General features: G+C 39.8%; 1 protein-coding gene across 2 annotated transcripts; it reads left to right on the top strand.

The window, feature by feature from the left end:
• The first annotated feature begins 245 nt into the window (after nt 1-245).
• Nucleotides 246-25,196, top strand: banp (BTG3 associated nuclear protein). 2 transcript variants are annotated; one of them, XM_029841170.1, is made up of 14 exons: nt 246-665; nt 1,613-1,770; nt 2,803-2,878; nt 3,032-3,138; nt 3,242-3,441; nt 3,652-3,741; nt 5,232-5,401; nt 6,007-6,246; nt 7,903-8,055; nt 10,771-10,892; nt 11,539-11,610; nt 12,931-12,975; nt 20,463-20,603; nt 20,893-24,363. In XM_029841170.1, exons 3-14 carry the CDS (start codon nt 2,809-2,811, stop codon nt 20,905-20,907), a joined length of 1,425 nt encoding a protein of 474 aa, XP_029697030.1. In that variant the 5' UTR covers nt 246-665; nt 1,613-1,770; nt 2,803-2,808; the 3' UTR covers nt 20,908-24,363. The 2 variants fall into 2 exon arrangements, with proteins under 2 accessions (XP_029697030.1, XP_003967350.1); XM_003967301.3 differs by lacking the exon at nt 20,893-24,363 and adding an exon at nt 24,372-25,196 and having other exon boundaries at nt 248-665.
• Nucleotides 25,197-25,558: the final 362 nt, after the last annotated feature.

Genomic DNA, 25,558 nt, shown 5'->3' with positions numbered 1-25,558 from the left:
ACTAGAATTACTAAGACACCCTCTTATCATCCTACGTTGTTGATGCATTTTTAAGGTTTGGTCTAAATTAGTGATGGAAAAGACAATATGATGCTGAAAACTGTTACCTTTAGCTAACGTTAGCTAATGCTCTGCTGTTTTTGGATGTTTGCTGCATGTAAAAGCTGCTAAAGAACAAACTTCATCTATATAAAACTCTGTCATTGTTGTTCTGGGAGGCTGATGTTGTCCCAACTCTTCTTAAACATCTCAGGCCGCAGATTGAACATTGAAAATAAATGTTAGAAGACTGAGAGCAGAACAATCCAGACATGCTAACAAGAGTGTTGCTGTGATCTGCATGAAATAAAGCTGACACGAAGATGGAAACAGGGAAATTATCTTTGAGCTTAAAAAAGATTTGGGGGTCAAGCCAAAAGCACACACACACACACACACACACACACACTTTAAATCTTTTATTGATGTCGTAAATTTTCTGTAAGTGAACTGACGAAAGTGATTGTAAAAGCTAAGGAGTTTCCCTTTTAACTGAACTAAAACTTTGACAGACCTTTGATCTGAGTAAAAAGATTACTTGAAATAATTAACAACCATAAACACGGCTGTGTTTCTAACACATCAACTGTTCCCTTTTGACCTGCAGAGGAGAAGCCAAAGTTCAAGTAAGTTTCTCTTTATGTCTTCAGATTAAATCTGGGGGTCTTCCAGAAAGTGGACCAGTTTAACAGTTACTATGAAAACTTATTAAAAAAAATGTTTAATTCTCCTTTTCCTTTTTATTAAAACAAATTGTAAACGGAGATGCTAACCTATCCCATGGTACCCTCTTATCATCCTACGTTGTTGATGCATTTTTAAGGTTTGGTCTAAATTAGTGATGGAAAAGACAATATGATGCTGAAAACTGTTACCTTTCCACAAGATTACTTTACATTCTATAACTATATATGGGGAAAATGTATGTTTTAAAACCTGGTGTATCTACCCTTCACTTTTAACACGTAGGATGTCATATCCTCTATGGATAGTATAAATGAAGACAAAGCAGCGACATACAGGGGACTGAGGTTTTAATATAACCTCCCACATGTACTACCAAGAACACTTTGTGCTAATCAATCTGTATAAAAAGTGCAATATAAATAAACTGACTTGACTTGACAGACATTGCTGGTCTGCGTGACTTGCTCTAATCCTGCTTGTACATTACCATAAAGAAAAGGGGCACAGCGCCGCCTATCAATCAGATACTGCAACTACACACATTAACTACAACATAGATGATCAGTTTGTGTGAAACAACAAATATATAGCCTTACCTTTGACACACAAATATTGTTATATTTGTCAGGCAGTATACTGATGTTTATAAACTCGTTAACATGAACATAAATATCCTTATATTAAAGGATAATGCGACTGACTACAGATCAGAAGATTGTAGGTTCGATTCCTGGCTGGATCAATGCTGGTTTTTTTTTCTAAAAGTCATTTAAATGTTTTCCTTGTTCGGGCTGTCGAAATAGTATTCGAACATAGTATTTTATAATACCATTAAATGAATTTGACCGGCGCACACATGTTGAAAATCATTTTGCACTGAATTCAGAATCGTATCGTGGCGTAGCTTGGCGGCGGCCTGCTCCCCCTCCTGACACAGCTGAGTATCTGCGGACTACGCGCAGCAAGGCACGAGCTCATCTCTCGCGAGGAACGACGCCGTTATCGGAATCTCTACAAACAACACGAGAATTCATCATTCACACGGTAATATAAGCCAATCTTCGAGGGTACTTGCATGGCGCGTACACCCGGAGACAAAGGATTTCGATTTAAATAAAAATGTGTGGTTCTTTCTTCTTTCACTCCACGAACGATACTTTTCGTTTGTTGTCAGGCCCCATTCAATGCTAACTGCCTCGTTAGCTCAAAGAGCAAATCATTTGTACCGTTCCAGCTTGCGAGCTAACATGCAAGCTAACCACTGGATGTAGCTTGCATTGAGCTTTGTTTCGTATTATTGCCCTGCTGTCTATGTAAAAGCTGTGACATGATAGAATAAGAACGATGCCCATTTACTCAAATAATATCCCCATTGAAAGTTAAGGTTCTTTTTTAAATTTAGTTTTATTGATAACCGCCAAGAGACTCCCCGCCCAATAGCTAGTAGCTACTGTAGCTGAAGCTAAGGAACAGCTCTGAGCTAGTACCCGACGGTCACAATAACGCCTCAACATTATCTTATTTTGCGGTGTCGTCAGTTACAATAGCAATTATTTTGGGGTGGCCTTAATATACACATTTGGCACAATTTATCGCCACTATTGCCACCACATCCAATAAATGCTGGTATTCGCTGTTGTTTTATCCCTCATCAGCTTTATGAAATTCCTCATATGAAGCTACCAATGTTAAGTTTTGACACCAGTTTAAAAGTAAGGTCATTCGAGCATCTTGTCCATACTCCTTCCACAAAGAGCTATAACTGTAGGATATCATTGTAATATGCTTAAAAAAATGGTAGAAACAATCTGCATTAAGTTTTTTAAGGTTAATATTTTTGCAGTCTATCAATTCTTTCTCCACCAATATTTTTTCCATGCAATAATGGTTCTAATATTATTATTACAGCCTTACAGACAGTGCAACTTCTCAAAATCATAGGTGTAGAGCCTAAATAAAGATTAGATCATACTTTTATTTGCATTTAGTGTTGTAGGATATACATGCATGCATGCCTACCACCACCTGCTTTGAAAGTATTGTTTGATGATCACATATTAATCTCACTTATCTCAGTATACAATGTCCGAACAAGACTTGGATGAAATTGTGCAGATAACAGTGGAGGAGTTTAACCAGGATGACCGTACTGGTAAAGTACTTATATTAATATCTATTTGATAAATAATATTTAGACTCTAACAATCAGTCATACAATTAAATCTAAGCATGCACTGTTTAAATCTGTTGTCTGAAGACACGTCTTAGAGATTTTAACAATGTCTCTCAACTCATCTAATGTCAGATATGCTGGAGAATCATGAAAATGATGGAGAAAAACCTCAGAAGAAAAAGATGAAATTAAGCACTGGCCCAGAGAGTAATAATAACTCAGACATTTCCGTTATTAAGGTGCTGAAACTGTCCACATCAGTCACATATTAAAATAAACATTTTAAAAATATTTATGTTCATGTTAAACTGCCCAAACTTCACTTCTTGTTGGTTCTTCCAGCACATGCTTGTCTCATTAAATGCATCAGTCACCCAGCGACTAGAAGGAATTGAACTAAAGTTGCACGCTCTGGATGCAACATGCAAAGCACTTGGACGCAAACTAGATAGCATGGTGACATCTGCGAAGATTCCTATCCAAGTCCCGATGGTTGCAGGGTCTCCTCAGGGAGCAACCCAGACTTGGAACAAAGTACGATGGTAAAGTACAACACTCGTCTATCAGCACATTCAGAGTTAATGTGATGACTGACATATGCTCTAATTTACTATCCAGTGAAACTATTGTTATAGAACACTTTGCTAAGGTCTCTTATGTTTAGGGGTTTGTAGAGTAACATGATGTGAAAATACACATGTAAACATGTCAGTTAATGTGGTCAAGTTGTTGAAGTTGAAGTTGTTTTTCAGTGTTGTTCCTCAGACTAATGTGATAGTCAGCAGTGAAAATACAAAAGAAACTAAGCATGAAGAAACACCCCTGGAGAATCTGCTGAGCAAGTGAGTTATTCATATTCACACCAAACCTTGATAACAGTACCTACCTTCATTCAATTATCCGATCAATAATGTCCCTGTCATTTTAAAACTTTGTAGATGCCTCTGTTGCTTAGATTGCAGATGGCTTGTGTTTTATCTGTCTCATTTACTCTGCAGAATGTTCACTTCACCGACATGGTGACAGACTCAAAACATAGAAACCACAAAGATGTAAAACACACATTTTAACCTATGAGAATCAAGTGTTTTTGCAGTCCTTGTAGTGTTCATGTTCTGAGATCTGTCATGTGACGGACAATAAAGTTGTTGTACAAGCAACATGTTGGCGGTGTTGAACTCCATCAACATGAACAAGAGATGAAATGAAGGCTCCCTGCAACATGTACCTCGGGCCCCAACATCTCCAAAATGATTTAAAGCAACAAATTTTATCAGGCACTTTGACAAAGAACACAAGCTTTAGACCGTGCCCGACTGTACAGCTGTGATAGTGAGAAGTGGTGACAAGAATTGGTCTGTGCTATCTCCTCCCAGGGCACACATACCGTGTAGATGCTGGACTAAATGAGCTACACCGGCCTGCGTATAGGTGGTTTGCAGTCCTGTGATTCCATTTACACGCAAACGTCAGTAGGGGCAGGAAGTAGAGAACAGTACTGTAATTTTTAATGATGGAAAGGAGTAATCAAAAGTGTTGGGTAAGCCTGCACATAGCAGGTAAAAATAGTATAATGTGATCATACACACTGCATGAAGGGGATTTCTCCTGCCTTCTTTTCCTACCTTTTACATTTCTCCCCTTTTTCAGTGTCTACATTCTGAATGCGAAAACAGCTTTTGTTTTTTCCTCGATTTTATTGCTTGATACAGCCGTAGACAGCACAAATGTTAGTCTCGGCTTTTTCCCATGGGGAAATCGCTTCCTGCCTCCCATCTGTAGTTGTGACATTCGGCGTGATGTCACCTGCAAACCACCTGTTCCCGTGTTGAGAGCCTTCCAAATTGAGACGGTCCTTCGATTAGTTTCACCCCAGATATTTCACAACACGTCATCTCACTGCTGAGGTTGGCGGTTCAGAGGATCAACTCAAATTGAAACTTCCACATGCTCAAGAATTCCACCGGCTGCTGTAAGAGAACAGCAATTTTAGTACAGTAAAGTAATAAGTAAAATTTTTAACGTTATTTTGTTTTTTTCTGATTGAGCTTGTATATTCCAAGTCCTTGTCGCCCCCTAGAGGTCATTGATGTATAACTTTCATTTCAGTCAGGTTTTAAGGGCTAAAATTGCTCACACATTGCTCCCTCAGGTGACAGGATAATGATCATTATGGTTTATTTAAATTCGCTAATTGGTCTCAAAACTTCCCAACTGTGTAAAGCCTAATTTACAGTGGAAAGGAAGACGTGGATTAAGTCATTTATACTCTCGTCACTATAACTGCATGTCTGTTTGAACGAACTAATGACAAATTGACCTTTGTTTTCAGTACAACCCGGAAGCGGCAAAATACAATCCTCGTGAAAGTGCCTGTCCAGGACGAGAGTCAGGAGGAACAAGAGAGTGGCTCGGAAACCAGTGACTCTGTTTGTAATGGTAGCCAGTCCTTAAACACCCCAAATGGTCAAAATGTCACGCTGATCACACTCAACGCAGAAGGTACTGTCATTTAACTGCTGCATACACATAAATACACCTTCTGTACACTAATGATCTCATCATAGCTGGTCAATCATGTGCTGGCGTGACTGAAATTACCTTGTTTGTCATTGTATTTTTAACCTTTGGTCTAAAGGAATGATGTGTGTCAAAGGCAATATATGATGCAGTAAAAGTGTTACCTTTCATTCTGTGATTATGATGTAAATGTGGTGTGTTTTAAAGCCTAATGTTTTAACCCTCCAGTTTACGGTAATGAAATTGATGAGTGAAACAAGCAAATATGAATAACCTTGTCTTTGACACACAGATTATACTGCCTATTTGGAAGACAGCAGATTGTCTAACATTTGTATTATGATTTTTAGCTTGCAGCGATAATTATTGTAATTTAAAACCGTATTTTATTAAGTCTGTCTTTCAGAACAAAGAGATAATTTCTTTTAGGCCACCAGGGTGTGCTGTGGTATTATCTGAAGTTTGTCTGTGGTTGTGTATTGTTGTACACGACTTGTCAGTCTGTGAACTGCTGTGTGTCAAGTTCATATTGTCTGCTTGTGTACCTAAGGAGTGCTTTACTAACTCAGTTCTTGTGCTTCATCTAGAGGATTTCCCAGAGGGCACCTGGCTGGGAGATGAGAACAACCCACAGATGCGAGTTCGCTGCCCAGTGTCTGCAGCCGATATGCTGCACGTCACCACCAACTGTCGCACAGCGGAGAAAATGGCACTGACACTGTTGGACTATCTGTTCCACCGAGAGGTCCAAGCCATGTCAAACCTCTCTGGCCAAGGCAAACATGGCAAGAAGCAGCTGGATCCTCTCATGATCTACGGCATCCGCTGTGAGTCCTGAGTTGACATCACTGTCGATGGATCAACAAAGTGTAGCATTTCCTGGCTTCATACTGTAGCTAGTTCTCTGTAGAATGAAAGGTGGAGTATCTAGATGAAGTCAGACGTTTACATGCCCTCATGCTTTTAACCACTTCACAAATTTTGTGTTGATAATCTACAGTCCTGTTGGAGAAAACATGTACAAAAGTGTCTACATACACGGTAAAAGTCACCACAACCCAATTCAACAAAGCAGGAAGCTGCTGTTCCAAAACCACCGGGATAAAACCACACTTCAGTTTTTAAATAAATATGTCTACAAAGATCTTTCATTTCACAAAACTGGCCTCTGGGCTGTTGAAACAAACCCTGAAATGTTTGGCCAGAATGTTTGATTTGAAGAGCTCCATCCCAAATTGCAGGCACAAGCATCAAGCATAGATGGCATCAGGAGGATCTACAATAATTTGGAAACATTAAAGGGACATCAAAGGAAATCAGCCAGGAAGTTAATGCCCAGTAACAGATGGGCCGTTTGTATTGAAAATAACTGAAGAAGGTCAGAAAAACTGATGAAAATAACTAGCATAGTTGTTGCCAAAAGAACAACAGATTTGGAGGATTGGAGTTGCCACCATACACCTAAATTCAAAACCAAGTGTGTGTTAATTTCTGACACTTTAGGAATGTGATGAAGGACGTAACAGCTAAGGTAAATGATCTAAATGAATGATCTTAACTGACCTGAAACAGAATATTTATTAGCGATACAATGTGGGCGACGACTTGGCAAAAGATTGAAGTCTGACTTTAACTGCATTTATTTTAGCATTTTACTCTTGAATCGAGCGTCTTTGTTCCAAATGTTTCACAGCTGTGAATTTATCAAAAACGGCTGATTGAGTTTCTGGAAACAGCCGTCTAACTCATTGTTTTTACACAATTTTTGCATATTTTTTTTGTAAGTCTTAAGTTTAAATCTTTCCCTTCTTGCAGCAGTAAATCAGGTCTGAGGCCTCACACCATTTGATTTCTGCTCAAAAAACAGTTTTAAATTAAACACAGAAATATGTAGTCTGTATTCCCAAGGTGAACCGCAAAAACATCCACTCATTATTGAAAACATGCAGAAATGTGCAACCTATTTTACAAAATACCCGTCTCCAAATGAAAGCACTCCTGGATAAATGAGTGTCAATTACTGTCATTCCCACGGAGTACATGAAGTTACATTTGGTGTGGAATAATTAGTTAATATATTGTTTAAAAACAGGGTCTGTTAGCTGTAGCTTCTGCCACCTGCAGGACACATCTGTAAAGTGACGGTAAACTCGATAAACTCTTGTTTCCTCCTAGCAGTGTGGGTGTAGTTACATGCAGATTTGGCCTGACTAAGGTATGTAGAGTGTGGAGCAGAGCCAGGTGACTTTTGCTTGACTTGTTCTGCTTTCTCTAAAAAAGGCAGAAGAGCAGTTTTTGTGCAATAACATATGGTCTCAGGAAAACAACCCACTGTACAATCTTGTATTGCCTGTTGCACTTTACAGTTGACTGATTACATGTCTGTTGTTCCATGCGGTTCCTGTGATAACTCGGGATCATTTGGCGGGAAGATTTTGAAATCGTTGAAATGAGTGATGTGATGGCATTTTTCCTCTCCGCAGGTCACTTGTTCCACAAATTTGGCATCTCTGAATCAGACTGGTACCGTATCAAGCAGAGCATCGATTCCAAGTGTCGCACAGCCTGGAGACGCAAGCAGCGTGGTCAGAGTCTGGCTGTCAAGAGCTTCTCCAAGCGTACGCCTCGCACTTCAGGTACTGAAACATGCGTCCCAAGTTCTGATGACTCTCTGAAATGTTCTTCGAACCATATAACAAACTGTTTTTGGTGTATTTGCAAGTTGGGGTGGTTTTGTTTTTTATTCTGCCCTGAGAAGCTTTTCCTGTATCATGTGGCCAGATCTGGTGGTGTTAGTACAATATTCATATTTGAATGATGGGTTTAAGCCTCCAAGCTCCCAGAGGAAAACGCAAAAGTCACTGGAATGCAAAGGGGGGGCGATTAATCTTATTCTTGTCATTAAAGAATGACAAGTACTAAGGCTGCACAATACATTGTAGAAAATTGTGATCTTGATTCAGATATACTCCTGATCTCATTTTCTAAAAGCAAGGATTCTTCTTTTTTTTTTTTTTTTACATTTTATTTCGCAAGCTTTACCACGAATGCTTCTATTTTCCTCCTTGATTTTTAATGGCCCCCAAACGCATCTCTGCACCTGCCTCCTCCCTCAACCTATGATAAAGCTCCCTAATATCACGTGATTGAGTTGAGCGTTAACAGTGAGTGAGAGTTAAGTTGGAGGAAAGCCAAGGTAGGCTGGAATAAGGAGCATTAATTGATAGCACTGAAAACTCAAGTGGTACATAGTTGCCTGCCCGAACTTGTGAACTAGTGCTTTGCAAAATGCGCTTTGCCCTCTTTGCAGCTTCACAAAGTAGTAACGGTATGCGCTGTACCAATGCTCTGGAGTGTGTGGCGTTTACTCAGGAAGTCTTTCCACGATTTACTTGTTTATTTACATTTTGTAAATTATGCACATTTCAAGGCTTGTTTTGTTTTATACGGTGATGTCCTCGATGGCGTCCAAAGCCATGCTTCTCATCTTTTTTACATCTTTTTTTTTTTTATAAAATAGTATACCTTGTACTAGTTACATATTCTATGTTACATTTACAGATGTTATATTTTCCTCCATCATATCACTCAGCAGCAATAGCTACATATTTCATAGCATATCAACAAATGACTTCTGAGCAAATCAGTGCAGGTCTTTACTTGAGAAATGATCCATTAGCATCACTTAGATCGCTATCACATCATCTAAATGTCTGCATTCAGAAGTTTTGCATTTATTATCTACCCCTTCTCCTAACAAACCTATCGTATGAACATCTGCACGCTGGTCTAAGGAAATCCCACTGTTTCACACTCTTTAATTAATGACCATTTCAGTGTTTCTTTGCTTCTTTAAAAAACATTGGGCCAGAGAACCACAAAAAATCAGGATTCATATTTTTCCCAGAATTGTGCAGCCCTAACAAGATATACGGTACTCTTCTCAATTTCAACAATTTTGGCTCAAAACATAAATGATTCAAAATCATCCTTTCTTTTCACTTTAACTGAATAAAGTGTTATGGAAAAAGGAGGGGCGAATAAATAGAAACATGCAGTCAGTTGAACTCACTGACCCCAGTGTCCCCTTATTTTAGTAGCTGTGCTACAGCTATTTTAAGATCAAAACACAGATACAGTATGTATGGCTACAGATGGCTGTAATCTGCACACAATGGCCGCCCTTCTTCCCTCTCTGTGAGCCATCACCTCTCACCTCTGACAAGGGAATGGGCTGCAGGGAAAAACCAAATATCCTGTGTGCACATATCTGGGGTGGGTCCTGCCTTTGCAGGTCACACACACACACACTAGAATGTAAAAGACACAAAGCAATTCAAATGGTTCTGATAATAGGTCACTAATTTACGGAATAGAAATGGACACTTCATTTGTTTAAAATAGGGATGGGGCAGATCTGATCGGAATCTGTATTGGGTTCCGATAGCGGTGTAATTTATGGATCGGAAGATTCCGATCTAACCTACGGAAATTTTCCGAATCATGGGTTATGTGTGTTCCTTAACATTGTCTGCTAAAATGACTCCACGAGCGATTCCTGCCAGCTCGTCTGTTAGCGGATTTCCTGAATGGAGGCGTGTCTTAATTAGATGAGAAACTAACACCTCCGTTCAGGAAATCCCTTCCACAGTTTCCAGCCTGGCAGCTAGCAGGCAAGCATTGAGCAACACTGGGGCTAGTCAGCCTTTCCACACAACATGTCCGCTGATGCTGTTAGAATAGTATCGTTATTGCTAGATATCCGAATTCAGATAATGGGTTCAAAGTGAAAAATGTGGATTGGTGCATCCCTAGTTTGAAAATGTTGTTATTTATTGCTGAAAGTGTAAATGCGAACCAGATGAAAACTAGAAAATATTATAGCATCTTATAGTAGTTTAGATAGTTTTAGACTCTTAATTTAGCCTTCCCTTTTCCCTTTCCAATCACATACAGGGAAATAGCATGTTGGTTTATTTTGTGTACTGTACTATGTTCTCTCCATCTGTTCCGTGGTCTTTGCGTGCTGATAGAGAGGTTGTGGGGTAGTCTGAGGTTGCATTAATTGCGGTGATGTATGTTTGGATGGCCAGCTCTGAAGGCCTTGTGGTGTGTTTTGCCATTTGATGAAGTATAAACATGCCCTCGCTGAGCAGATGGCCTCTCAATTAGCCATTTTTTTAGGATGAGGTTGCAAAAGCATCTTGCATCACGGTGCCTGGGTGTGTATTAGTCTAACCCTAACCCTAAGCGACTTCATTTTTTTATTTGTTTGTTGGATTTGTGTCTTTTGCTGTATTCATTTTTTGTTCACTAAAACACACTAGTTTTTTTTTTTTTTCACTAAACAGAGGGAACCATGGTGGAGGAAGCGCCCCACATTGAAACCGCCACACAGCAAACGTTGCACTATACACTGGCCAATCAACAGGTCCAGTTCCATCGAATCAGCGAGGATGGACAAGTTCAGGTGGTGCGTATGATTGTGTGTCTCAATGCTTGGTGGTTATCCATTTATAAGCAACATTTATATGAACCAACCTAATGAGCTGTAGGGTATGATTTTGTAGTTTATTTTCATTTTGGTATGGCATGTTCCTCCCTCTGGATTAATTCAGGGAATTGTGCTTGGTATCTGATCCTTGTGAACTTTTTAACATTGAATATTACTGTGTATTCATTTATGGCTAATAAACTGTTCATTCATGTGGGCTTTTACTCTGAACCTCGCTCATTTTTGCCTTTTCTTTGTTAGGAGATATAATCCTTTTATTGCTTTAGTAGCTCCTCTTCCAATGAGGAGCAGCAATGGAGGTGAGGGAACAGAACAAATCATGCCTCCCACTACAGAAAAACATTCAAAGTTCTGCACAAACACAGTACTAAACCTTCCAAAGACCCCAGCATGTACAGTACATGGATGAATACTGTATAGCTGCAAGTCAGCTATCAAAATGAGGCCAGGCAGATTTCTTAAGACGATGAATCATAGTATGCAAATGAACTGCAGAAAAAATGGTGGGAGGTATGAAAGAAGACAGAGCTCTGTAAATATCGTGATTCATTCCCTCTGTGTAACTTGCACTTTAAACTTGTCATCATTCATCTGTGTCCTTCAGATTCCACAAGGTCAGCTGCACATTGCTCAGGTTCCACAAGGAGAGGAGGTCCAAATCACACAGGACAGTGAGGCAAGTGTACACATATGTGAAATAAAGAGGAGAATAGAGAAATCCACCACTCCCTTTCTTGAGTCATTCTTTACTGAAGTATATCACTATTTCTGGGCCAAACTACACATCTCCCAACCTTTTTATGTGATGTCATAATTATGTTATGGTATTAAAAACCTGTCATCTGAAATCCAGTTTTTGCAGATTCATATATATGTTTCACATAAATTGCAAACTGACTGGTTGGTCTGAGAGATTGTAGCGCATCAGCACATCTGGTCAAAATACGTTAAATCATCTGCTTTGTTTCAGACTCAACATTCATGGATTACAGTTTATCATGTTAAGCTGCTTCTACTATCTTGGGCCCTCTCTGCTTCAGCTCTGTGAACACGACCACCTAGACCAGGGGTGGGCATCGAGGGCCGTATCCAAGCCAGACTTTCTGTCCTACAGGCAAACACTTTCACCTGGGGTTTCATTTACCTTTGTTAATGCATTTCCTGCCTGGTAGGATGTAAATCCCGGCTTGAATTCAACCCTCGAGGAATGGATTTGACTTTCTCTGATGGGCAAGTCCAATCCATGAAGGTTGGAATCCATCCAGCCTTTGCATCCTACCAGGGAGAAACCACTTTCACCAAGGTAAATGGAACCCCAGGTGAAAGTATTTACCTGTAGGACAGAAAGTCTGGCTTGGATACGGCCCTCGAGGACTGGATTTGCCCACCCCTGACCTAGACCACCCTAGCAGCTTTCTTCTCTCAGAGGAGGCTGACACTCTACAGCACAGATCAGTCCATCACAGATGCAGAACATTTGGCCAAAAGCATTTAACACCTTGGCCATATGCTTTTCCTATTTGGTGTTTGTTAAGGTTACACGTGTGCTCGAGTGAGAGATGGAGTGTTTTGGAGGCAGAAACACTTTAATGAGCTTCCTGTTCTTTATGATTGAGCCCAGATTTTCTTTTATAGACCTCCACATTTACAATACATACGTTTTCAACAGGAACGGGCCGCTTTCATTAAACACATTGTGGCAGCATGTACTTTTCTCTTTTTGTTCCATTATTCATCCATTGTTTTTGCATGCTAAGCAACGGTCTACAAATAACACTTTAGTAGACGCTAATTTATTAGAAGTATGTAAAAATGTTGTTAAAAAAAGACTGAATATTGGATAAGTCAGATGTGTGACAGGTGTGAGACACACAGACAGGGTGTGGATTAATGGCTCCCAATAAAGCCAGAAGGTCGATTGACTTGTGGCCTTAAATGACCTTTAAACATTTTGAGGCCTCAAATATTGACCTAAAATCACTCTTCTCTGTTTCAGGGAAATCTTCAGATCCACCAGGTGCATGTTGGCCAGGATGGGCAGGTAAGGATCTGTTTACATTAAACTGTCTTAGATAGAACAGATAAGAGTAATGTAGTATATTGATTTATCCACATGTCAATGAGTTTCTGTACAACATTATCATGTTGATGAAAAGTCTTATGTGTTTGATCAGTATGATCAGACTTTGTTTTTCTAGTTTTCTTACTGTTGGACACGGTCTGCCACAGCGTTAAATACAATAAAGTCCCTCAGATATTTTCAGTGTCCTTCTGCTGCCTGACATAGATGATTGGTCCCAGTCGGCACCTTCTCTTGCTGTGTTCTTTCCACGTGAATTTCAATTAAAGTCGATTGCATGTGTGTGAGACCATTTCAGACCACATATGGATGGACCAATGCCCAACTGCTCATTTATGAATTCAATATGGTTGTCTAGAATGAGGGCTTAAGGGAAGGAAGTCCTTTCTCATGCTGCATCTGTGGTGGTTTTGTCGGTGTTTTATAACATAACAGGCAACAGCAGCTGATTACAGCGTCTTTTGAGTACGGACTATCCCCAAAGAACAATCAATTTATATATAGAATATCTGCAATATCTGATATCAATTAATTGTGTGTGATTAGTAACAATATAAACAAAGCAGCTATTACCTTAGACTCGAAGGAAAGAACCCGGATAAGTAACATGCCAGCTGTCTTTACTCCATAAAATCTTCCGCATGTCATGTGTATCACATGCAGCTTAGACAAAGCGTCACAAGACATAAACAAGCACTTCTTCTCTTACTCATCTTTTGGATCTTGTGCAATAGGAATTATTCTTATTATTGCTGTCTTTCAACTCATTATTGATTGGTAAAATGATATGAGTCCATCGGCAAAGCAACGATACAGTGATTAGTCTTTAACCTTTGTGGTGTATGTCAAGCTGTTCACACACAGGGGTCAAGTGCAAAGGTGTCTTGATTCTGATGAAAACTAGAATAACTAAGCTTAAGGGTTTCCTCATGGAGCGTCCTTGAGGCGATAAATCCATTAAATTGATATGGGTGTTTCCAAAAGGCTTGTGATGTAGTTTTTCCAAATATTGGAGTAATGGATGTCTTATGAGCTTCAGACCTAATCCTATTGTGTACTTTCTCAGATGAGTAATTGGTGTGTTTACAGAGACATCTAAATCAAACAGGCCGTGTATGATGTCACTGTTTTTGCATTGTGCTTGTAGTACTTAATTAAAATGTGATTATATGCGTCAAGACCACTTATTCCTTATCACAGCACATCTCAGATACCCACAGGCTAGATGTTTGACATCACATGTTTGTAGTCTGTCTTTTGAGGATATAGGGGTTAAACCCTGCCACAGCTTCATTAAGCATCAAAATGAAGTTGCAGTGCAGAGTCCTCTAATTCATTTTTTGTTTGGTGCCTCCCTGTCTAGAAATCTACTTGATTTTCTTATTCTGTAGAAACAATTCAGTGTGTTACATACAACTAGATATTGTCTGCCTCTCTAAATGTCCAAAAGCTTTGTATTTGTTCCAAAATCACTCTGAATTTAATGTGAGTTGAGGAAAACTGGATTGCAAAAGCACTTTGGACCTGTAAAATCCCTCCTGTGCAGACAGAAGAGAAGGAAAAACCCATCAAACTATAAAACCGGTCCCTCTACACTCCCCTGACTGTCATAGCCCCTAATCTGGTGCTTTTCAGACTGTGATCTGTAATTTTTTCCCCCTGCACTGATTGAGACCAAATGGATGGTATGGATGAAGCATGAAAGGAGCAACTGATAAGGAACGATAAACATTTGAGACAGGAAAGCAAAGAAGACTGACCATCTGGTTGAGATATGTTTTCCCTGTTAGCGTTTAAATAGGACCATTGATATAAACAAAGTGGAACAATGCTTTTTCACAAAACTAAAGCCAGAAAATCTGGGATAAGAGTGCAGCCATCATGAACTGGTGATGTCAATTGTCTGCATAGTAGTGTTGCAGAAACTGACCTATACATTCAAGCATACTTCTGTATGTCTCTAGCTTAATAGAGGAAATTCAACTTGCAGATGTGATGTCATCGACTCAAGACAACCCTATAAATATGAAGTCCCTCCTAAAATAGAGCTGCAGTTGAGACACATTTGCTTTGCTTTTTCATCCAGTTTTATGCAATCTCTGTGTGGGTGTGGCCCGTTGTGCTGTGAACTGGACAGAAACTTGAGTGCCACATTAAAGTTGTTGGCCTTTAAATGCGCTTAGATATCCTTACATTTAAGTCTTTACCATTCTTTATTTCTTTCCGTAAAACTCTAACAGGAAAACCAATATGAATGCAGTCATATTTCCAAGAGACGAGCAAAATAAATCTATATTTGATTCCTGCAAGTTTTCCAGTTGGTCTTTTGCATAACTGAGAATTATTGATGTGGTAAAAACCCAGCATCTTCTGAGCCCAACCATGAAAGCAAACGTAATCCTCCTGTTTGTATCCTCTTTATCCATCTTTTTATTTAATAACTGGAATCCTGCTTTGAGGAATTTGGGTCTAACAATGAGCAAACCCCCTGTAGTTGAACCTGTTCCATCGAGGTTCAGGAGCATCTGTTGGATTCTCCCAGGATTTACTATTGAGAGCCAGACTGAGATGGGAAACTGATAGTTGTCCGTCTCGGCGCTGGAGGAATTGCTGTTTTATTCGTTGATTCATGGCAGTGAGAGCAGTATCTTGTGTCCTGTTTGGGTGTATGGTACGCCTTTGTCTCTGGTGATTTGTTATTTCAGCACAGGAAGCAGCTGCATGGAGAATCATTTGGGTAAACGCCAGTGAATGGGTGTTTGATTAGTGTAGGAGCGAAACTGAAAAATCTGAAGATATTTTACTTTAGTGATCCTACAAGGGAAATTCAGTTACACATTCTTTGTTATTATTATAAAATTGTGGGTGAGTGGCTAGGCTCCCCCAGACAGGAAGCCTGAGCATTTGCGGTTCGGTTCCTGGCTCAAGGGTACCTCAGCACTGCTCTAAAGATTGTTCCAACAGCACACCTTTCCAATATTGGTCTGCAACTGGTGCTTAAGCCAAGAACCCCCAGCCTTTCAGCTCAGTCCCCTATGGACCGATCTACTGCCACACCCAACATTTAAATGCAAATGGGAAAAAAGAAAGCAGTCACTGATTTAGAGTTCTTGTTTTCGATCCTTTTTCAATGTAGAGATATAGGGAAACAGATTGGGGACTTCTCAGTTTTTAACTCGATTGCATGTGTTTGTTACTCAGCATTCTTATGCTGTGCAATGGAGGGTACCCTCAATGGTTCATCTTCGGTCAGAGGCTGTAAATAGAACGCATAAGTTGTTTGCATTTCATCATTTTGATTCGCCATGTGCACATGACATAAGCCACAGAGTTTCAAGTGCTTTCAGAACTCGCCCCCCCCCCCCCAACATTTTCATTTTCAAACAGTACTTAAAGCTGCACTATCCGATCCTGCATGATGTCACTTCCGTTGATGTTGAAAGTAAATACAGAACAAAACATAGAAGGCTCCCCCCTCTATTTCCCCAATGTTTCCATATGTTTTCCATAAATACCATCAGCACATATAGTAGGCTGATCTGTGCTACACTAACTGTGCTAAGATGGTTCAGCTTATTCCAACTATTATGTGAGTACATTTATATTTATATCCCCATGTGCACTAACCTCCACTCCTCCCACCAACCATCTTGTCGGTATTTGGCTGGAACATGGTTTGTTATATTTTGGCACTTTGACAATTTGAGACAAAGATGAAATTTTGCTGAAACCACGAAAGATCGAATAGCTCACTTTTATGGTCTCCTAGACTGCTGGAGATTTCTATCCTGTTTTTAAATTAATTTTAAATTGTAACAAGTTGCCTGTCACATGAGCTGTATCAAGTCAACAATATTACTCACAGAAGGTCATAAAACACATGGGGGTGGAGAAAGAGATGAGGAGAGGCTGAATGTCATGGCCCTGGTATTTCATGATGATTATTTGTACATTATTTTGGTGGTAGGACTATTAATGTGGTCGATTGGACAATGTGTATTTAAATTCAGGCCTAATCTGGATGATTCAGATATAAATCTGGTGTCAAATCCTGACAGGTGTTGCATTTTGTGTAGCCATGATACTGAGTGAAACTAGATGTCTGTGTGTGCTGTTTAATCTATCATGGATCCTGGAACATGTTCCTTCCTTGTTCCTGTTTTGTTTGGATCGGTGGAAGTCAGCACTGATGTCAGTATCATCATTGGTGTGTCAGGAAAAACATTTGATATTGGAAGCATGCTGGCCTGATTAAATGATTTTTGTTGGCTGTTTTGAACTCTGAATTGGTATTATCAACGTGTTTATTATAATCACAATAATTGAAAGCAGAATAAATTCACTTGTATCTTTTGTTGTGAAAATTTCTGACATAAGACACTTTAGTTGACTGGCTCATTCCTTACGAAGATCAGAGAAAACCTTTTTGAATGGCGGGCATTCTGGATAAAACATATAGATAAATAATATGGACCATAATTATGTGGCCCAAAATTGTTAAAAATTTAACCTGGAATCAGAAAAATTCCTTTTAGCCATTGCTTGGCCTTGCCTCCATTTTGGACCCTAACTGCTCAATGCATGAAGGACCAGGAAAAGCAAAATACTTCTGACTTTTTCTCTCTGTGAGTTGTATTGAAGGCCAACTAAATGTCCCCAGACTCTGAGAAAAAACGGTTAAAGTCGCTAAAAGTTACTGACTGCAACGAGACATATTTAGGTCAATATGTTCTGTTTCTGTTTACCACATGTGTCTGTGGGCATCTTTATGGGCAAGTCACAGCCAAGCATTACATGTTCCACTCCCTCCACCCAACATATCCTCCTGGAGATAATGTTTCTCCTTGGATATCTACCCAATGCTGGCAGTTGCAGATGTTGTTGACAGTTGTTAAGCTCAGAGGAAGTTCCAGCCACTCAAAAGTCCAAATGTTTCTGTTTTCATTTCCCTGTTTTGGTTAGATTTTTTTTAATTCAGATGTTAAAGGAAAAGAGACATCCCTTTGGGAATGATTGGAATTGCATTTGCATGGCTCTCCTTGGAGAGCAAGAAAACCTGCTTGTGTCTGGATTTCTGCTTCTTCAAATGACAATCTCATTGCATCCATTGCATTTTGACGACAGCGAGTCCTAATCAGAATCCTGAAAAACAGACTCAGACACAAACATACGCATGCACACTAAGCAGGTGACTCATGAGATTGTCTGGTTAACAGCTGGGTTAAATAAGACCTCCTAGGAGCCTGGGAATTAATGCCATCTTTTATCTCACATGCAGACTGCAGAAGATTTTCCCATTACCAGCCAAAATATAAAAATTCAGAAGTGACACTGAATGACAAATTTTCCCTTTGAGCGCTCTTTATTCAGCTTTAACTGATTTCATGTGAAGTCAAAGAGACAAAAGCACATTAAAAACTTCCCAAAGTAAACACAGATGCAGGCAGACTATTAAACCCATGTTTATCCTGTGTGCGTTTTGGTTTTCATTTCTGGGATCATGAATGTGTTTTTGTATTGAAAGGACATTGTGCATTTTTTAGGGAAATGTTCTTTGGGCTCCATTTTTGTCACGTCCTGGATCCTTTATTGAAACTATTACAGCATCAGCAAATGGCTCAGTTTTCTTTCCTTGTTCTCCCTCAAGATAATCGAAGCTTGCAAAGCCAGGACAGAATCTTAGATGAACTTTGGTGCTCTTCTCTTAGCACTGTGTTGCATTATTGTGGCCGCGAATGCTTCTCACCTGTCCTGTGGGTGGTTTGGATGTCCTGGTCCACTTTTCCGAGCATCTTTCATCAGATGGCCAAATATGCAGAGTGTAAATAGATTATTCTTTTGTGTGAGTCATACTTTAACAACCCTGACAGCGTTGCAAATATCGGAGATGAGTTGTTCTGACAGAGTGAGCCGTGGGACAGGATGTTGGTCCAAGATGTTCCTGTGTAATCGCAGCAGATCTCACACAACGTTCCAACTATGAGTGCCTTTGTGAGCCTCTTTGCGGCTCTTCACAGCTGAGAATGCAAACTACTCTCAAATGGGGGTTAAGAATGTAATTACGCGAGACAAGCATTTATGATTTCTATTTGAAGGGTTTGAAATCTCAGCATTCGTAACTTTTTATCATCAATTTAACATTTATATGTAACTGCATAACTGACAAAATGTGCTCACATTCAATATATGTACACATGTTGCAGAATGTTGAGCTTTTGCAGAAATTGGGCTTGATGATGTAGTGCGGGTGGGACTATTGATGTGTGCCATGAAAAACACACACACACACATGCACGCACACCCACACACACATGCACACAGCTGTCTGTGGATTTGGTTTCTCACTGTTCTCTTCAAGCTGAATGATTCAAATCTGATGGTGTAGATTTATCGGTCTGTAGACACTTTGATAAATATGATTGTGCAGCTGTGCCAGAGTCCACTGGTTTTCAGCCCACATTCTCTTGTTATGCTACTTATGCTAACTAGCCTCTAGTATTATTCCCTAAGGCAGACATCCCAAATCAAACCTCACCTTTTTTCTTTATGCTTTTTTATCTCCCCTACAGGCTAATTTGATAACTGATTAGGAATGTTATATGGGTCGAGCCCTATGATTCATTTGACCCAGTTATGAAAGTGTTCTACTTTATTGGAGTCTGTCTTTGCCTGGATCCATGTCTCTGTTAGCAGCATCCTGTTTGTTTGATCGGTGAGTCAGGCCAACTTGTTGCAGTAATGACTTCCATGAGGCCGGCTGGCTTAGATGCATTGTGGTGATGAGGCAGCAGATTTTTTGGTAAATCTGGCAAAGTCTTTTAGAGAGGAGGGTAAGCTTGAAAGAGAGCTGCGCACGTGTGGTTGTCATTACCTCTGAAGTAAAAAGTGGACTGAGGGTTGGGAGGCAACGTGGAATGACTGGAAAGGTTCGAGGCAAAACACTTTGTTGATTAATGTTTGGGATTTTCTGCAGGTTTGCATGTGCTGTGTAGAGTTTTAATGTCTGTTTGGCGTTTCATAAGCATCTCCAGCCCAAAGAGAGTTGATAGAAAGCTGAGCTGGTCAAAGGCCTCAAAAACAATGTCTTCAGTCCAAGACCACGGAGCAAGAAAAAGATCGAAATGGGACCCTATTCAAGGAGGCATACCTCATGAAATGAGGGACGATTGGAGGATAGGACCACTGACCTATTTTTCTCAGACTGGAATTTCTAATTTCAAGATAAAACTCAGTAGACAGTATTTTTAGGCCTACTGCAAAAAAGGAAAATAATGAATAATGCAATTTATAATTTTTATTTTTTAATGTTATTTAAGTATTTAAATGAAGTTATTTTGAAATACTGGATATTTTATAACCCCCACCTCCCACCCCAAGTCTTATTTAGCATTATTTAGTATTCTGCAGCGGTTACTAAAGCACCAATTCTGTCCTTTCTTTTGACCTAGGTTCTGCGTGGCGCTCAATTAATAGCTGTGGCATCAGCTGATGGGGCAACAACAACAGTAGAGGGCTCAACACTCCCCCCTGACATCCAAGTGCAGTACGTCCAGCTTGCTCCTGTTGCAGATCATGCAGCTGCTGTTCAGGTAAGCGCACACACGCACGCCCACACATCCACACCCACACATCCACGCACCAGTGGCTTGTCTTACTTAGTGTGGCTTAGCTACATGTTTGTCTTATCTAGTTTTTGTGCTGTATGTTCTGGTTCTTCTTTGGTGTTTTAATGCCAGGCTAAAATCTCCTGTGTATTTAGTCTCACCTTTGGTTCCAAAGGAATTGCTGAGCTGAACAACATTGTTGCAAAAAAACCCAGCAACTATATCAGTTTAAGTAATGACTGTTTACGTCTGTTTCCCATTTTTAATCATTTAGCAATGCTGCAGCTGAATCTGTGGATCTTTGTGTGCGGCTCATGGCTCAGAGGAAAGAAACCGGTCCTGTAACTGGAGGGTTGTTGGTTCAAATTAAACTTGATCGGCATAATTCCATCACATTTTCCTCAAATATAGTCAATCTGACATGAAGTCATTTCTGCTCCCCTCTGAGAGCCCATCTTGAAATGGGCACTGCCTTGCTTTGCAGATGTCAATGAAGTCTTTGTTTCGTTAAAGTATAAACAAAAAGGACTTCAAATGATGTGTGGCTGTGTGAAATACCAGTCCCACCCAAACCAGGATCCCCTACCAAGTTTATAGTGTGATTGATGATACATTCGTCACACTAAAACATGTGGAGACCGAATGTGATGACTTGTCATTTATCACACTCATTAGAATCCTGCCCTCTCAGCTAGATTTAGTCTCCTTTTGTTGTCCGCAGTTGTCTAATAATCTCTGTGGGGCGTGGATTTTATACAACATTAAGTTTGAACTAGAATTTATTTTGAAGAGAAGATAATAGTGCATTTGATTAATACTTGCTCCATACTGCACCAGTTGAGTACTCGAGCTGTTTAAGACATCGAATGATTGATTTGACATCATCCTGTGAGAATAAATTAGTGCTAGGACCCATCTGTCTTTATGTTGATTGTCTCAAATATCTAAATGTTGATTAATACTTGATGATGGCTATGATGATGGAGAGGTATGGCAGTTGAAAGTATGCTTACCATAAATATTTTTGAGGAAGTCCTTTTTACATTAAAACAGTTAGGGATGTAATAGTTACTGGTATGATCAAAAAACGAGGTAAAATTCCCCACAGTTAGTCTTACTGTTAGTAATTAGTAATATTGTAATATTGTTAAACCCATGTTTTACCTATGTTTTTACCGTGTGATACCGCTGCTTAATGACGTCACTGTCAATATAAAATTGTTTTGCTGTTTTCTCCCTTCAAAGAAGTTTCACTACACCGACATGTTTGTTGCAATCTTGTAAGTTTTTTGACTCTTGAAAATGTGGGATACAAACAAAATACAAAATAATTTAATTACATTAAGTTAATGCAATTACAGCATGCATTTCCATCCATTATTTGTGTCTCAAGTTATTTCAGTTTTTCCTGCTTGAACTTTGAATGTATATCTGGCCAGTCTTAAATGTCCTCCAGAAATCATTGGGGTTTAAACTTGGCTCATTTAAACTCACTAGTGCCCCAGAAATCCTGATTCTGTAAAGCCCAAGCAGCGCTCTCTCAGACACAGGTGTGATGTTGGGCAGAAGGCACCTGCGCAGTCGGAGCTCTGCAGATTGTTTTCCACCACTCAAAGGACAAAGTCTGAAGTCTTGATAGATTTTGAGTTTCTAAAAGATGTTGAGGGGAATCTAGATGAAGATGGTCAACCAAATCAGCCAACAGAACATTATTGTAGTCATTTTTTTGTTGCATTCCTTGCTAACAGTGCTGATAATGTCCTGTGGTGGAGCAGTTCACCAGGTTTAGTAGATGGTCTTGCGTGGAATATGTACCGGTACTTGATCATGTTTGTATATGCGTCTGGTTGAGGTGGTGCATGAGGTAGCTTTCACAGTTGTGCTTTTGTCCTTGCATGTAAACATTTCTGACTTGCAGTTCAAAGTTCAGAGGAAGGTTGGGGCCGTTCTTTTTCCCCCTGAAAAGTGTTGCTCTCATCTCTTTCCAAACACATGGGAGTAATTATACAAGATCTTGAAAGATGACTTGGGCATTTCTATTTATTTGTCTCAGCATTTTCCTCTGTTTTTTTTATATATAAAAAATGTTTCCATTACACAACCTAGATGAAGTTGTGGATAACACAAACATTTTTGGATTCTTGAGAGCAGTTTTTAATTTGCAACATGTGGCTAAATTTTGGTACCAGAAAATACATAAGAGAGACAGGTGGAAATTTACAGGGTCAGTGCTGCGATGGTTTGTGTGGAGTGAAACCATTTCCTTTACTCTTCCTATCAGACACAGCATAGATCAGGATTTTTTTAAATCTCAGTCCATAAAATTCCCACGATTAAAATTTACCTAATGATGTTGTTTTCTAATTTTGATAAAGAAGAACATTTCCATTTCCAAAACTGCATAGAACCTAAATATGTGCGAAATGCAAAATGAGGTTATCTATTCAGTTGTCTAATGACAGAGAACTTATTTATCCAAACAGGATGCAATTCTTTTTGTCTGCTTCCTGTGTTTGGCAGCTGCAGCTGTTTCTCAGCTGAATTATGTGACTGACTGTGTTGTATTTATCGTCCCTGAGTCCAATAATTTTATTAGCCTGCAATAGCACTTCGCTGCCAACAGACTCGTCACATTTACGTGTCATCAGGTTCAAATAAGAAGTGAAAAACAGGGTTCTACATGAGCTGTCTGGTTAAGTCCTCAATGAGTTGACAATGACGTTTTCAAAAAATAACCCCCAAAACTGCCTCTATGCACCATTAACAATATATTTTTTTTCTAAATTTCTAAATTACCTGGGGTTGTAGTTTGGGGGGGCGGGGTGTCTCGAACACCATAATGATCAAGCTTGTGAGCTGCTTCTGTTGATATATTGCAGCTGTTCTCCTCTGTAGTCCGTCCCAGGATACAGTCACTATTGCCTGGTGATTGTATACTGGGCTGGAGGGGGATTAAAAGCTGCAGGTGTACTTGGGAAATCTTGGGCGTGCATTCAAGGAAGGAGTGAGTCATGCTTCATGGTCATCATCCAAGACTGACTCATCAACCTCTTATCTTTTAAGGGGTTTTTAGTCCACACAATACCTTCGTCTGTCCAGCACAGAGGAGGGAGCCTGGGAGCGTTACAAATACAAATAGCCAATCTGTTGTCAGGTCCCTCTCCGCCTGTCACTCACCATGTTCTTGTTCTCCGATCTCTCCTTATTCTCCTGTTTCAGCTCCCTTGGGGCCATTTTACCCCTTTTTAAGCCATTTTAAAGGTGCTTGATCAGATGCGATGTTACATAAATGTTGAAACTGGACTCCCTGGTGATGGTGGCAGAGAGGAGGACTCTGGACAAGAACTTCTTTCTCCATTATGCCATCACACTCTACAACTCCTCACTTGGGGGACATAAAGTATGGAGGACAGTTAAGGGGGTGGGGGGGGGGGGGTGTAACTGTCTTATACCTACGGTGCAACACTTACTTGTGCGGCACTTGTGTGACACATGCACACACAGAAATAGACACCTGGCACAATATATATATACACACACACCTCATTCTCATCCATAGTACAATAAGTTAACCATATTTCCTCTGTGATGCTCTTTCTATCTGTGCGCTACTCTTTCTAATGTGCTACTGGAATTTTTAAAATTTCCCCGAGGGAGTCATCCTAAAGGGAACAATAAAATTGAGTTGAAGTTGATAAATATTTAAAATATCTTCTTCACCATCATGTGTTTGCCTCTCTCTCATGACTCAAGGCTGCTGAGCTTGCCCCGTCCTTGCAGACAGACATGGAGGTGAAGGACGCCATCCAAGGTGCCATCCAGGGAGAGAACAGTGAAGTGGTCCAGATTGTCTCCTCTGTGGCCACCTGAGGGACACTTGATTGATACCCAGCGCAGAATTGTCCCCTTAAACATGACCTTACAAGTCTTATCGGAACAACAGAGGTCAACAGTGCATTAATGCAAGCAATCCTGTCAAAAAGTCCCCAGAAGAAAACTGAAGATTACCACTTCCTTCAAGTGTTATAAAGTGGAAATGTCCACAAAGAACTTGAAAAGATCAAAAGTCCTGGTCTTACAGGTGGGTGCTGTCACTAAAAATGACCTAACCCACAACAGATTGGACTGTGGGATTATTGTCCATCCAAGGAGACTGCTGTTGATGCAGACCACTGCCACAACCCTAATTAAATCACACACAACTTGTTTACTTAAGATGTGGAAAATCAGAGATACCAAGAGTCAACCTATAGCTTAACTTAACAAAACCTTAGTGAGACGTTAGCTTTGGGTGACGGATATTCAGGTTTATCTGAGCTACATTTGATTGTGTTTCATTTATCTCCATGAAATCTGTCCATGTTACCTGTGTTCCCTTCATCACGTTTTTTTTTTTTTTTTTTTTTTTTCTTTTAGTTTTAGTTTAAAAGCCCTACTTGTTTGCTTGATGTCTTATTTTGAAAATGAAGAGATCTTTAGGTCGAGCTTTAATTTTGGAGGTAGAAGTCCATCCAGTAGACCCAAGGGAACCCCACAGAGACATTCTTGTGAATAAAATGTGTATGTGGTTGCTATAAATATGCTTTTACTGTGCTTTTCTCCTGTGCTTTCTTATTGTTTCAATCAGATGTTTTTAAAATGGCCTCTTAAATCCAGACTTTCTTAATTGTCCTAAAAATAAGTCTTTGGATTTGCGTCTTCTGTTCCATTTATTTACTTTTAAGGTAAATGTAACCCATCATAAATAGGGATTACGCTACTAAATTGTCAAAGACATGAGCTCTGACTTCTCAGCAAGGTTTCTGGACCAATATTCCATCTCATCAGAAAACACTGTTCACACTACATTATCGTTTCTGAAAATATAGACGCAAAGAGCTTAAGTGATTCTCAGCTAATGATGAACAGTTCCACCATCAGCACTGACAGAGATAAGCGAG

This window comes from Takifugu rubripes, chromosome 9 (assembly GCF_901000725.2).
Source record: "Takifugu rubripes chromosome 9, fTakRub1.2, whole genome shotgun sequence".
In the NCBI taxonomy this organism is placed as follows: Eukaryota; Metazoa; Chordata; class Actinopteri; order Tetraodontiformes; family Tetraodontidae; genus Takifugu; species Takifugu rubripes.
Note: the sequence above shows the minus strand (reverse complement) of the source record. Positions and strands in the feature narration are given on the sequence as shown.